The 13,288-nt window shown below is 59.6% G+C and overlaps 1 protein-coding gene across 1 annotated transcript in view; it reads left to right on the top strand.

The window, feature by feature from the left end:
- The window catches only part of FGFR2 (fibroblast growth factor receptor 2), a 76,891-nt gene that overhangs the window by 5,883 nt on the left and 57,720 nt on the right, over positions 1-13,288 (top strand). Inside the window, 1 exon segment of the mRNA XM_080687844.1 lies at positions 1,083-1,342. Coding sequence (XP_080543970.1) covers positions 1,159-1,342 — 184 coding nt within the window. The 5' untranslated portion in view covers positions 1,083-1,158.

The raw sequence follows: 13,288 nt of genomic DNA, 5'->3' as shown, positions 1-13,288 counted from the left end.
GGGTTAGCCTACGGAACGCCCTCGGCCCCATGACGGCCCTGACGACCGTTTACTGACGTCATCATCCATGACCCCTGGGCTGTGCATCCCCGTTGGCACAGGCCCGGTTTCACCCGCTGCGGGTGGTGGAGGCATTTGCTAGGCCCGGCGGCCGCGGCCCCGGTAGACGGGATTCCGGCTGCGTCACTCTTTCGATCCGCCGCTTGGAGAACATTGCATCGCGGTTCCTGCTCCGTGAGCGGCTGCCGGGTGACCGGCTGCGGTCGGCTTCTGCCTTTGACCCTGAATCCTGACGCGTGCACACGGGCGGGAATTTTGGGGAGTTTCCCGGGGTTCTGTCTAGGGTGAGCGCCCCACTTGGCGTCAGCTCCCTAGAAATCCGTCCCTACGGCCACCTCCAGGGCTCAGCTTTCTTTTTTCCCCCTTAAATATTTTTACTGATGTCAGAGAGGAAGGGAGAGGGAGAGAGAGAGAGAGAGACAGACAGAAACATCCACGATGAGAGAGAATCATGGACCGGCTGCCTCCTGCACCCCCTTCCCCGCACTGGGGATGGAGCCCACAACCCGGGCGTGTGCCCTGACCGGGAATCAAACCGTGACCTTCTGGTTCCTAGGTCCACGCTCAGCCCCTGAGCCACGCCGGCCGGGCAGGATTCGGCTTTCTTACACCCGCCCGGCCGGGGAGAGCCTGGGGGGGCGCCAGGGATGCCAACCTGAGCGTGTTCACCGGCTTTCCCAGTTGCCCTTGAAGTGGAGGTCACGTGACCTCCTGCTTCCTTCCCCAGGGCGAGGAGGCGATGCTGGACAGGAGAGGGGACACTTGGCCTCACAGAAGCGGCCGGTGGCTCTGTCCCCTAAAAGTATGCATTTCCCCAGGCCGGCCCCCCCCACTCCACCCCGAGGGGCTGTGCACCTGCCTGGGAGAGACGCCTGGGACCCCGAGGCGTGGAGGGAAGGCGTGTGCAGATGCTGGAAAAACACCGTGAACCGTGGAGAGGCCGACACGCGTGGGAGCGTGAGCCCGCCGGGTTCCGGGAGGGGCGCGGGGAGGACGCACTGACTCGCCTCTCTCTCCCGCAGCGGCTGCAGCCCAGGCGCGGCGGGACCCTCGGCGGCCGTGTTTCCTGAGCCGCAGGCCGAGCGCCGCCGACAGCCCATGCGCGCAGGGCAGGTGTGCAGATGGACTGCCGTCCACGTGGGATGCGGAAGAGGACGGGGCACCGGCACCACAGCCCTGGTCAGCTGGGGCCGCCTCGGCTGCCTGCTGGCCGTCACCATGGCGACCCTGGCGCTGGCCGGCCCCTCCAGTTTAGTCCAGGACACCACGCTGGAGCCGGAAGGTGAGTGTTTTCATTCCGGCGCCCGGGCGGTTTGGTGGGGGGGGACGGGGGTTTGTGCAGGGAAGTGGCACTCGGGCCGCGGCTGGTTCAGAGCCCCTGCTGCGCTTGGGGTCCTATTTTGCCAGCGCCCTTCTGTGCAGTTGGTGTCACAGGGGTGTGAGAGGTTAAAAAAGAGGTTGGGAAGGAACCTCAGGCGAGGGAGGAGCCGCTCGGTCTCCTCTCCCCGGGTCAGAGGTCAGGAGAGAAGGCTCTTGCTGCGTCTGCAGGCGCCCAGGTGCGGTTTTCTGGTTGGGAGGTGGGGGGGCGGGAAGGGGGTGTTTCTCTGTGCTGGGTGGGGGGCGGCTGGCGCTCACCTTCCCCCTGCGCCCCGGAGAGCCGGGCCGGGGCCTGCGATGCCTGCCCCACCCCGAGCTCCCGGCAGCGGCACGCTCACCCACGGCAGACTCCGCTCACGATGTGCAGAACGGCCGTTCGTGGACGTTGCCACATCTGAAATGCTGACCCTTTATTTTCATTGTCTCAGAGCAGAAACAGGCTTCTGCTCGCCGCGTTCGGTGTTTCCAGCCGCCGTAATTCACAATGCTGCCGCCGCGCGCCGGCAGAGCGGTACAGGCGCGTCCCTGTAGTGGAGTGATGTGAGAGAGAGGCACCCGCCCGGGAGACCTCCAGGTCCGCCGGGCTGCGGTGGCTGCGTCGGGGGCTGCGTGGTGTGGGAAGGCCGGGGTGAGCACAGGTGGAGAGGCGGATTGTTCGCTGGGCAGGTTGGAGCCCCGTTCCCGGCCGCTGGCGGCGGCGGCCACGCCTCTGCTCGGTGCAGCGTGGAAATCTGTCATCGGCAGGGAATATCGCGCCGCGAGCTGGTTTTTTTTCGGGGTGGAAATCCGAGAATAAAGCTCATCGCCGTCTAATGAACCTGTTTGGGGGAGAAGCCCACCTGCTGCCGGCTCAGTCCGGGGGCCGCGGGCCTGGGCGGCCGGGGTCAGCTCTGGGGAAGCCCCCTGAGTGCGAGGCTGGACCAGGACAGGACAGGATAGGACAGGGCGGGAGGAGGGCCGTGTTCCTGTCCAAGGTGGGAGTGCTGAGCGAGGCTCCCCTCACCCCCGGGACCCCAGCACGAGTTGTGAAGAGATTGGGCAGGTCCCTCTCTAACATGGAGGCCACCGGGTGGCCCCCGGTGAGAACACGCCCTTTCCTGACGTGGAGGCAAGGAGGCTCCGTAGTGAACAGGTGTGGGGACTGTGGCCTCCAGTCCTGGGGAAGTGAACCTGGTAAGAGTTGGTGTCCCTGCCCCGGCCGGTGTGGCTCAGGGGATAGACCAGCCGTGGGCAAACTACGGCCCGCGGGCCGGATCCGGCCTGTTCGGCTGTTCTATCCGGCCCGCGGAGCCGAAAGAGCGGAGGGTTCTTTTGCTCTCCCCTCCGCTCCTTTACTTTGAATTTATATCAGTTCACACAAACACTCCATCCGTGCTTTTGTTCCGGCCCTCCGGTCCAGTTTAAGAACCCATGGTGGCCCTCGAGTCAAAAAGTTTGCCCACCCCTGGGATAGAGCGTCGGCCTGCGGACTGAAGGGTCCCAGGTTCGATTCCGGTCAAGGGCACAGGCCGGGTTACGGGCTCGATCCCCAGTAGGGGGCCTGCGGGAGGCAGCCGATCCATGATTCTCTCTCCTCATGGATGTTTCTCTCTCCCTCCCTCTCCCTTCCTCTCTGAAATCAATAAAAATATATTAAAAAAAAAAAAAAGAGTTGGTGTCCCAGGTTGTAGCGGTGACACCCATGGGACTGCCTCCTTGTGACAAACAGCATGAATGCCATTTGCAATGGCGATGCTTTAAAAAAAAAATTGATTTTAGAGCCAGGCCGGCGTGGCTCCGTGGTTGAGCATCGACCTATGAACCAGGAGGTCAGGGTTCGATTCCTAGTCAGGGCACACGCCTGGGGTACGGGCTCCATCCCCAGCGTGGGGCGTGCAGGAGGCAGCTGATGGATGATTCTCTCTCCTCGTGGATGTTTCTCTCTCCCTCTCCCTTCCCCGCTGAAATCAATACAAATATATTTGAAAAACAAATAAATAAAAATGGACTTGGGAGGGAGAGAGAGAGAGAGAGAGAGAGAGAGAGAGAGAGAGGAAAACATCCATTTGTTGTTCATTTACTCATGCCTTCATGGCTTGCTTCTTAGATGTGCCCAGACTGGGTATTGAACCCGGAACCTTCCTGTATCGGGACGATGCTCTACCCAGCCAGGGCTGCGGGGATGTGTTTTGAAAGGGCTTGCAAGGCTGCTGGTTTCTGAAAGCCAGGCCTGTGCCTCTTTAATTTTGCTAATAATTAAAATGGATGTTTCCCCTAATTGCCGGTGTCCCCTGGGGTGCGCGGCTCAGCGCACGCGGAGGCCGCTGAGCCGGGGCTTCCGACCGTGCGCGCCCAGGTTAGTGGGGGGAACTGTCCTTTTCCATTTAGACGCTCAGGGCCGCGTTATGGGGAGTTTATTCCAACGTAAAATGTAAAATGGTCCTGGAGGACCCCTTGCATCGTATTTAATTATGGAAGAAAGTTTGAAGTCTGTGTGTGTGTGTGTGTGTGTGTGTGTGTGTGTGTGTGTACTCGCTGGGAGAAGGAGGAGGGGGCGGAGAGGGGAGACACTGGGCAGGGCCCAGGCCCCCTGTGCTTCCTGGTGTAACAAACAGTTTGTATCCAAACACCGAGTTGTTGTTGAAATTCTGCCTTCCCCACCTGGAACCTGAGGGGGGTAACGGGGGGAGGGAGGTAACGGGGGAGGGGGGGCAGGGGAAGGTCCGCGAATGCCCTGAAACGGGGGGGGGGGGGGGGTCCTAGGTCGCAGATGTCCTTCTGTGCGGTTCTCGGGGTTCCCGGTTTCCGTGAAGTTGGGTCCAGGGTTCCGCGGGGTTAAAAAAAAGGGAAGGTTTGGTGGGAGGTGTAAATCCCGCCAGGAAGCGGCTCTGGAACCCCTGGGTCTCAGGTTCCCTTCCTGCGCCTGAGGGTTTGATCAGATGACCTTCGGGGCCCGCTCGTGAAGGTCGGGTGAGGTCATTGTCCGCAGAGGCCTTCGGGTTACCTGCTTCCAAAGGTGCTAGAGCCCCGGTTGGTGTGCTCAGCGGTTAGAGTGCCGTCGGCCCGGACACCAAGGGGTTGTGGGTTCGATTCCCGGTCAAGGGCACGTACTTGGGGTTGCGGGTTCAGTCCCCAGCCCTGGTTGTTGTGCTTGTAGGAGGCAACCATTCTCTCTCTTTCTCTCGCCCTCCCCCCTCCCTCCCCCTCTCCCTCCCCCTCCCCCTCCCCCTCGCCCTCCCCCCCTCTCTCCCTCCCCCCCTCCCTCCCCCTCTCTTTCCCTCTCTCCTTCCCCTCTCCCTCCCCCTCCCCCCTCCCCCCTTCTCTCTCCCCCTCCCTCCTCCCTCCCCCTCCCTCCCCCCTCTCTCTCCCCCTCCCCCTCTCCCCCTCTCCCCCTCCCTTCCCCTCTCCCTCCCCCCCTACTTTGTCCCTCCCTCCCTCCCTTCCATTCCCTCTAAAAACATCAATGGGGAAAAAAGGTGGTTGGATCATAATGAGCACATTATGGAGGTCCTGGCATCTAACCCCGCCCCCCCCCCCCCTTGTCATCCTGTGAGCCAGGCAGGCCCTTCCCTCCTGTGGCCACAGGGTTGGATACAATGTATCGGGACCTTGGAGAAGACAGTTGCTGTCGCGGGCGAGGCCCTTCCCGTCTGCAGGCAGCCGCGTTTGCTTTCCGTGGTGCCTGTGCCCGGCTCTCCCGTTAGCGCCACGATGGCAGCCGATCGGAGCCCCGAGACGGGGTCTCCCGCGGCAGGAGTTTGCTTTGGTGTCAGGTTATTGGGAAGGAAATCCGGTGATCGACGAGAAAAGGGTTTTTGACAACCGAGAGCCCGGCGGCCTAAGGCAGCTCCCGTTCGTTCAGGCCGTGTCATGCCGAGTCCGTGTGCGTGCGTGTGTGCGTGTGTGTGCGTGTAGACACTGACCCCGTGCGCGTCATCACTGCCCGTCCGGCCCCCTTGGTGCTGGAGCTGCGGCTGTGGCTACAGTACCGTCACCCTTGACCTTCTATTGCACAAGGAAGGCCTTATCTCGGAAGACTTGTGGTTTGGTCATTGGGAAGGTCCGTTCCGATAACGCTGCGGGGCTGGACCAGAGGAAGCGGTGTCCAGGGACGAATGTGACGGGAGTTCCAGGCAGGAGCCCCAGCCCGAACCGGCTTCCTCCTGCCGCACCCGTGGCATCATGGCCCCTGTCCCCCGGACCCTTTCCGACACGGCCACCGTAGGGCTGGGCCTCCTCCTCCTCTGACCTGAGACGCCGTCGCTCGGCGGGTTGAGTGGTTGATGTTCCGGATTAAAAATGCATATCGTCCATCGGTCATTCGCTGCCGGGGCACCAGCTGGAGGGGATGCACTCAGTGATGGAGGACGGTCCTTCCCTGCCAAGGGCTGTTCTGTTGATTAATATTCTAATTATTTAAAGGACAGTCAAGCTTGATGACCCCGGGGGGAGGGGGGGGAGGAGGCAGCTCTTACTTTCAAGTCCTTCCTGACTTTGTCACCTCCTCCGGGTTAATTAAGTCACTGTTGACATTAATGTCATCATTGTTTACACCAGCCCAGTAGGAGCTGAAATTAAAGGGCTTTTCCAGCCCAAACCTTTAATTACTTTCCCACCCTCCACCAAGTGTGATTCTGGAAAGCAGCACCCAGGAAGGGCGTCATTTGCGCGCGCGTGTGTGTGTGTGTGTGTGTGTGTGTGTGTGTGTGTGTGTTTAACCAGTTTTTTGGGCAACCGTCTAAGAGTTGATGCTGTTCTGGACCCACGGGAGCTAGTCCCCAGTTCAGCAGCAGAGAGGTGGAGTGAGGGATCCACGCCAGCCCCCCTCTGCGCACTTCCCCCCCCCCCCCCGCCCCCGTCAGACTCTTCCCGAACGGTTGGCGTCCTTCGACTATCAAAAATGCCGTAACGTCAGCCATACGCATTTAATTGGAAGTTAAAGAGAAGGGGGAAAAAAAAAGGAATATATCCGCATACCAGGAGGGACTGATTTAAAATAATCTTCTGTTTTGCATTATCTGCATCTCGGCTCCCCCCCCACCCCCCCCGCCCCCCCGCCCCCCGCCCCCCGTCCGAGTGTTAATATTTAAACTGTAACCTGATCGCCAGCTTGGAAACAAGGACTTATTCTTGGTCAATTAAGCCGAATGCAGGCTTGTGCAGTTAAACACACAATGAGGCACACATTCTTTATTAGTATATAAAGTATTTCACAATTCGCAGACAAAGAGCTGTGTTTAACGTGACTTCTAGAGCAAAACGCTGGCAGGCACGGAGAAACCGGTATTTGTACACGCTTTCGATCCCGGCTCCCTCTGACCCAGATCCAGCGGGGGGTGGTGTGTGCTGTGCCCACTTATTTTGAACCGGAGAGAGCACCGAATCCCTGCCGCCCCCCCACCCCCTCCCCCCCCCCCCCCCCCCCCCGCCCCCAGGAGGCCGCCACAGAGGGCGTCTGAGTATTCCCGGACCCCGTGGAGGGTGAGCATTCAGATAAGCAGAGCAATCCCATCCGAGGAGTTTCCGGCATTGGACTTCATGGATAATGACCGGTTACGAAATAGCTGAGCGGGTGTTTGAACAGGAGCGGTTTTGTTTAACGTTCACATTCTCCGTAAAACGCGTCCCGCGGCCCCTCCCGTTCGCAGCCTGGTTGGGTTCACGGACCCAGGGTCATCGCCAAGGGGCTGCCTACCACCCGCTTTCCTCGGCACGTGGCTTCATCGCACATTGCCGCTTCGGCTCTCAGCCTTGGGAGGAAAATGTGGGAACCTGGTTTTGGGGTGCCAGTGTGTGTTTGTCTGAGTGGGAAACACCGCTGGGGGCTGCTTCCCCCCGTGCTGGGTGGATTCTTAGCAAGGTCACTTGTCTTGGGAGGCAACTTCAGACATTTTTATTTTATTTTATTTTATTTTTTAAAATATATTTTATTGATTTTTTACAGAGAGGAAGGAAGAGGGATAGAGAGTTAGAAACATCGATGAGAGAGAAACATCAATCAGCTGCCTCCTGCACACCTCCCACTGAGGATGTGCCCGCAACCAAGGTACATGCCCTTGACCGGAATCGAACCCGGGACCTTTCAGTGTGCAGACCGACACTCTATCCACTGAGCCACACCGGTTTTGGCCAGAAAATTATTATTTTATATTGATGAGAGAGAGAGAGAGAGAGAGAGAGAGAGAGAGAGAGAGAGAGAAGAGCATCAGTGATGAGAGAGCATCATGGATCGGCTGCCTCCTGCACGCCCCCTACTGGGGATCGAGCCCCCAACCTGGGCATGTGCCCTTGACCGCGAATCGAACCGTAACCTCCTGGTTCCTGGGTCGCTGCTCGACCACTGAGCCACGCCGGCTGGGCCAGAAATTATTATTTTATTTTTTTCTTTTTATTTTTTATTGGACTGATGGGGATACCATTGGTTAAAACAATTATGTGGATTTCAGGTGGTGTACAGTCCTTTGTATGGTGGTGTGTGTTCATCACCATTTACCCCCCGATGCAGAAGTGATCTTCGAGGAGGGCTGTTTGTAAGGGGCCGGAAATTATTTTTTGAAAGGTTTTGAGGCCCCCCCCTCCCCGAGGCCTTGGAGCCGGTGTGTGTTTGTGGCTGTGCACGCATGTCCGTGGTCTGTGCTATGACCGTGTTCTCCTGGAGGGATGGCTGTAGCCTCAGGGTTAGCATTTTTAAAAACCCCTTGGCCGTCTCCAGGTTGCTACCCAGGCCCCACCCGGCCCACCTCCTTCCCCTGCGTCTGCGCCTTCATGTCGTTCCTTGATCCAGAAGGACAGACCCTCAGGACTCCGCTCTGACCGGAGCGGGGAGGGGCCCTTGAGCCGAGCCTTTAGAGCTGTGCATCCCTCCTGTCCATTTCGGGGAGAATGTTTATACAGTGGCCACTTCTCCTGCGTAAGCCGGGGCGACCCAGCCAGGTGCAGCCCTGGCCTTGATGGATTGGGGGGGGGGGGGTCTCGGAGAAGGCAGGGAGGGGCGCCCGAGGCTGAGCTGGCTGCTGGCACCTCTCAGAGAGTCCAGCATGCCTCGGGGCTGCCTCCTGCTGAGCCACACAGGCCCCTTTTCCCTGGTGGAAGTTTTCGTCCCCCCAACCCCGCACTCTGACCCATTGCTGCCCCTTCTCAGGGCGCGATAGAAAACCCCACGTCTCAGCCGCTCTGGTGGGTGGTGCCACGGGGCTCCGTAGAGGTGAGGTCGTAGAGGTGAGGTCGGCATGCACCCGTGCACCCTCCGCGCCGCCATGGGAAGGAGCCTTCCTCCTGGGCAGACCCCGCCTCCGGGCCGGTTGGGAGGCGGGCGGTTTCAGCCGCTTGGGGTCTGGGGAGCGCGCACCGCGGTGGGTTTCACACGTCGCGTGCGAGCCGCTCATTCTGTCCGTCTCGGAAGGCCACCCGTGACCACCCCCCATTCTGCACCTCTGCCACCTCGTGGGGGTCACGTAGCCAGGAGTCACGGCGCCAAGCTGGGCCTGCGCGCTTCTTGAACCCCTGGTCCAGCTCACGACTGTCGATCCCACGTCCGTCTGAACAGGACGCGGGAACACGTGGGATCTCAGGTCTTGGTGAGCGTGGGTTACGGGGTCAGAAGACAGCGTCCCGGGAGAACCCCCATGGACTGGGGAAGGAGAGCGGTGGGTGTCCTTACTGGTGTGGCTGATACACCGCTTCGCCTAGGAGGAGAGACCGGAACATATAGGGTGCCCCGGACAATGCACACTCACACTGGAATCATTACAAAGGCGGTGCTTAGGGAGATACATTTCGTTTTCAGAATTGAGCTACCAGCGGTTAAAGTGCGCATTCATTTTTTTGGGGGGGACGCCATGTATATCCTAAATGGTACAAATGCTTCAAACTTAAATTTACGCACCTCTTCCAAAGACCAAGAATCCCTTCTAAAATGAAATTCCGCATCTGACTTTTACTTATTTATTTATTTAAATATATTTTATTGATTTTTTTACAGAGAGGAGGAAGGGAGAGGGAGAGAGAGTTAGAAACATCGATGAGAGAGAAACATTGATCAGCTGCCTCCTGCACACCCCCCACTGGGGATGTGCCCGCCACCAAGGTACATGCCCTTGACCGGAATCGAACCCGGGACCCTTCAGTCCGCAGGCCGACGCTCTATCCACTGAGCCACACCGGTCAGGGCCGCATCTGACATTTAAAAAAAACCCCACAAAAATGGATGCAGTCACTTTGAATGGCAGGCATGTCCGCTACCTGCCGGTGGCCTGACCTTGGGCGAGTTAGATAACCTCTCTGAGCCTCCCTTTCTTTATCGAAAATGGGGCGGATGCTATCTCTCTCTCTCTCTCTCTCTCTCTCTCTCTCTCTCTCTCTCTCTCTCTCGGAAATGAAGATTAAATGCAAAAGGGATGTGCAGTCCCACCTGAGGTAGGTAGGGCTCAGTAAGTGATAATTTCTGCTTAAATGATAATTCCGCTGAAAAGATAGTTTCCGCTCTACCCCAGCCCACTTCCTCGGCGCAGAAAACAGATGCAGGATTGAAAGCCAGCCTTTGGGGCGTGTACCTGCCGTGCCCACTGATTAATCCGAATTTGCATCAATTACACTGGAGAGGGGCTCTTAGCCCCTGGGTGTGCCCCACCCTCTCTGTCACCTCCGGCGGCGTTTGCAAGTCTGGACACCGCGGCTTGCCGTCCTGCGTGGCTTGCCGTCCTGCGGGGCCAGGGTTCCGGGTTGACCCCCGTTTCGGAAAGTTGGTGCAGCCCCCACAGGAATAGTGGGGCACACACTTCTTGAGGAGGGAGCCGTGCGTGTTGGCAAGGAAAGTTTATTTTATTTTATCTTTTTAAAAATATATTTTATTGATATTTTACAGAGAGGAAGGAAGAGGGATAGAGAGTTAGAAACATCGATGAGAGAGAAACACCGACCAGCTGCCTCCTGCACACCTCCTACTGGGGATGTGCCCGCAACCAAGGTACATGCCCTTGACCGGAATCGAACTCGGGACCCTTCAGTCCGCAGGCCGACGCTCTATCCACTGAGCCACACCGGCTTTGGCGGTCCTCAAACTTTTTAAACGGGGCCGGTTCACTGTCCCTCAGACCGTTGGAGGGCCGGACTACAGTTTAAAAAAAAACAAAAAACTATGAACAAATTCCTATGCGCACTGCGGGCCCGGGACGCGTCGACTGCTAAGCAGGACAGGCAGCGGCCCCCGGCGGGCCGGATCCATGTCCTCGGCGGGCCGCCTGTGGCCCGCGGGCCGTCGTTTGAGGACGCCTGCAAAGCTACTTGAAGAAAAATCACAGGCAATAGGAACGACCCGGTAATCACCACTTTGCGATTCTTCTAGAATGGCCTCCGGTGGCTGAGGCTGCGGGGTAGGGAGGCTGCTGAGTCCCAGGTAGCGACCCAGGCGTTTGGGGCGGGAAGGGGCTGGTCTAGTGATGATGAGCTGTTCGCTCCTCGGGCTCCCGGGGGACAAGAGCGGGCCACCCAGCTTCCTGTCCCGGTGCTGCCGGGTGCTGCTGAAGGTTAGTTTTCCTTCTTTCATCTGCTTTTTTCTCTTTTTAATCGTTATCCACGGACACGTTTTCCTTTTTTTTTTTTTTTGAGAAAAAGAGAGAGAGAGAGAAACATTGATGTGAGAAAAACACATCAATTGGGCTGCACCCCACACCAGCCTGACCGGGTTTGGGGATCGAGCCTGCAACCCAAGGTACACGTGCCCTTGACCGGAATCAAACCCGGGACCCTTCCGTCCGAGGACGGCTGCTCTGACCACTGAGCCACACGGGCCAGGGCCGAGCGTTCGTTTTCCGGTTGTCATCCTGACCGCCCCCTCAGCGCTTCTGATTGGAGGGTGGGTCGCAGCCACCTGCACCGGGGGCCACCTGCACCGGGGGCCCGCCGCCCGTCACCAAGGAGATGAGGAACACGGGCCTGGCCTTGCTAGGGTCGGGGCCGAGGCCAGAAAACACGAAAAGGGGGGAAAAAATTCCAAGAACGGAAGGGCAGAGGCAGCAGCACCCACACTTCCTCTGGCGCCAGGAAGGGGGTCCCCAGGGGAGAAGGGCCCCTTTTTAAAGCGAACCCAGTTCCGTGCGGAGGCTTCCCGGGAAGGTCTGCTCTGGGTGCTCCCAGGAGGCTCACCTTCCAGGGGGCGGCCCACCCCGTCCTTCCGCGCCCACCCACCCTGCAAGGTGTGGCAGGGGAGGGGGGGGCCACGGGCAGGCCGCCCTCTCCCGCCTGCAGTTTCTTTTTAAAAAATTATATTTGTATCGATTTCAGAGAGGGAGGGAGAGAGAGGGAGAAACATCCGTGATGAGAGAGATTCACGGATCGGCTGCCTCCTTGCACGCCCCACATGGGATCGAGCCCGCAACCTGGGCACGTGCCCTGGCCGGGAAATGAACCCTGACCTCCTGGTTCCTAGGTCGACGCTCCAGCACAGAGCCACACCACAGAGCCACACCACGGAGCCACGCCACGGAGCCACACCGGCCGCGGTTTCTCGCCAGGCCGGGGGAGGAGGCAGGAGGCGACCAGGGAGCCGGTGGACCTGGGCGGAGATTTAGCTCCCGTCTCGGAGGGAGGCCTCTCGTGGAGAGGGGTGCAGTCTTGGTGTCAGAAGGGTCCGTCCACGCGGAGCCCACGGAGCCGCCGAGCCCGCACAGCCCTGTTAGGCCTGGGTGCGAGGTCCCAGCGGGTCGGGAGGGGCTGGCTGGGAGCCGGAAGCTCGGGAGGTTTGTGTTTCTGCAGCTTTTACCTCTATGCAAATTCGCGGCTTCGGCGGCGGGGAGAAAGGTTAACCCCGTGGCGCCTATCTTAATTTGGAATTTCCTGAATTAATGCGGTTTCAATCCCGGGCTGAGGATTCCCCTGGGGGCAATGTTTCTTTTCTCTGCAAATCGCCGCTGGGAGGAAAGCCATCCCTGTGGCCTCCCCCGCCTGGGACCGGGCCCCTCGGCCCGCCCGATGAGGAGGGACACCTCTCCCAGAGGTCACTCCAGCCGCCTGCCGGCTCAGCCAGGCCCGAACTCGCAGGGGCCGAGCTGGGGGGCCAAACCCATTCACATGAGCAGCACCATCTGCTTCTCAGCCCCCAGCTGCTGTCCCTGCGTTTGCAAGTGGCTGGGACGCTGCGGGGCTGGGACGGGGGTGGGGGATGGGGGTGGGGGACACTTCTGTGGGCTCGGAGCAGGGCTGGGACGGGGTCCTGCTGGGAAAGGAGAGGCGGAGCCCTTTAAGTAAACTTGCTGAACAATGCGCCCTGGAGTCCGAGCTCTGGAGCTGAGAGCGCCAGGCAGCAGGGCCTTCCCTCCCTGACCCCCCGAGCCCCGCCCCCTCGGACCGTCTCTTTGCTCTATCCCTGGAGCTGCTTTCAAAAGCCTCGTTTGTTCCCCAGGTTCGGACTGAAGCGCGAGGGCCTGTCCCAGGGCCCCGGGGGAACGTCAGATGGGATCGGACCTTGAAGGGGTTTGTAGGGCAGATGTATCCACGCAGCGTGCATCCTTCATGGCTGCTGACGTCCGTGTTGGGGGAGGGGAGCCGGTCCCGGGGCAGCCAGCCCTTCCAGGAGCCGCAGGTGACGGGAGTGTGGGAAGTCGAGGGACCCTGAAACGGGCCTCTGGGATGGGGTCCCACTGCTGGCTTGAGGCTCCCTTTCCAGAAACCAGGCCGTGCACCCCACGGGCTGTAACCCAGGTCCTGAGCGCGTGAGCCGTGTGAGGCCCCCTCCCCTTTGGGGGTCGGGGGCTCAGGGTTATTCCCAGCATGCTGTGGGGCTGTGATAAGTCACCCCGGTCCTGCTGGGATCCTGTTGTCAAGGGGAACCCCGTGGGGTTATGGTGGCCCCCCTTTGCTGGATGGGTGAACCGGC

The sequence above is a fragment of the Plecotus auritus genome, assembly GCF_963455305.1.
Source record: "Plecotus auritus genome assembly, chromosome: 9".
In the NCBI taxonomy this organism is placed as follows: Eukaryota; Metazoa; Chordata; class Mammalia; order Chiroptera; family Vespertilionidae; genus Plecotus; species Plecotus auritus.
The sequence above is the reverse complement of the archived record's forward strand: the minus strand, read 5'-3'. Positions and strand labels throughout refer to the sequence as shown.